A 1,456-nucleotide genomic window follows, 5' to 3' on the forward strand; every position below is an offset into this window, starting at 1 on the left:
AAGAGAGGAAGAGCCTAAGGAGATGGAGTGACACAGCGGCTGCAACAGTGGGCTCAGGCATGAGAACAATTGTGAGGCTGGCCGAGGACTGGGCAGTGGTTCCTCTATTGTGCATAGAGTCTCTATGGGTCGAAACTGACTTAAGGACACCCGACAATGACAAAGAAGAGAGCTTAAACATTGAGTGGAAAGCCTGGCATGTAAGGTGGAAAAAGGCCAGGAAGCCTGTCATTTGTCATATTATTCTCATTGCAAACTAACTCGTACATTTAGAATTCTAGGTAATTATGTGAAAATGAATGACAATTTATCCTCTCAGAAAAGAATCACGAGTGCTAGCTTGTACTTGTTTTCAAAGCTGAAGCACCTCTGTTTTATCTGATGGGTGGCTAATGTTGTTCAGAAAGGTGACAGTTGTCCTTTCCGTTAGTTAACTGTGGTGTATTGTTATCTTACAGTTCCAGCAAATTCGCTGCTGTTGGCTTTCACAGAGCTCTGACAGCAGAACTTGAAGCCTTGGGGAAAACTGGCATCCATACTTCGTGTCTCTGCCCAGTTTTTGTGAATACTGGGTTCACCAAAAACCCGAGCACAAGGTAAGGTCAAATTTGATGTAGAATGGGAAAGTGATGTGAGAAATTGAAATGAAAGTTATGTGAGAAATTTATAGGTTGGTCAACAGAGAAAAGGAAATTTAGTTTTTCCCTACTAAAAGAACCTTTGTCAAATAAAAGGTTAAGTGTTGAGCCACTAACTGCAAAGTCAGTGGTTCAAGCCCACCAGCCACTACTAAGGAAGAAAGATGAGGCTGTCTGCTCCCATAAAGATTTATAGTCTTAGAAATCATCAGAAGAACTTCTACTGTGTCCTATGGGATCACTGCGAGTTAGAATCAACTCAATGGTCATGGGTGCATTAATGTCATTTTGAGGTATTTGTTCTATATATTCATTTAAAACAAGTAACAAAATTATTTCAAAGGCAACTTCATTTGAAGCTAGAGCCTCTTCAAGCTGAGCTAGCTTGCTGTACGCTCCCCACTTGGAGCTTTGACCAGTGCCTTCAGGTTGATTCCAACTCTGATCATATAGGACAGAAGACAACGAAATCATGGCGTTCCCAAACCTGTAATCTCCTTTAAAAAACAACTTTTTATTGCAAATCAAGTACATTATTACAGAGCAATCATAAGTGTTATATTCAATAATCCAGACATATTTTTTCATGCCATTCCCTTCAATTCCCTCAACGTAACATCACCATCCCTTCCCCCCTGTTTCCTGCTTCCATTCTTCCTTCTTTCCTGACCCTTCTGAAGTTGTCCTTGGGTGCAGCAAATGTCCAGAAAAGGCAACATATGTACAAACATGCCTGATTCAACTGATGTATGCATTATGATAAGAGTTGTATGAGCGCCCAATAAAATGATTTTTTTTAAAAGCCAACAAACCCTGAA

General features: G+C 40.5%; 1 protein-coding gene across 1 annotated transcript in view; it reads left to right on the forward strand.

The window, feature by feature from the left end:
* LOC101647936 (17-beta-hydroxysteroid dehydrogenase 13) overlaps nt 1–1,456 on the forward strand; it is a 30,157-nt gene that overhangs the window by 20,059 nt on the left and 8,642 nt on the right. The window contains exon 5 of the mRNA XM_004703417.2: nt 459–596. Within this exon, the coding sequence (XP_004703474.1) occupies nt 459–596 (138 nt within the window). The remainder of the gene's footprint in view (nt 1–458; nt 597–1,456) is intronic.

The sequence above is a fragment of the Echinops telfairi genome, unplaced genomic scaffold (genome assembly GCF_000313985.2).
Source record: "Echinops telfairi isolate 266 unplaced genomic scaffold, ASM31398v2 ScPeMD7_7468;HRSCAF=8506_0, whole genome shotgun sequence".
Lineage (NCBI taxonomy): Eukaryota > Metazoa > Chordata > Mammalia > Afrosoricida > Tenrecidae > Echinops > Echinops telfairi.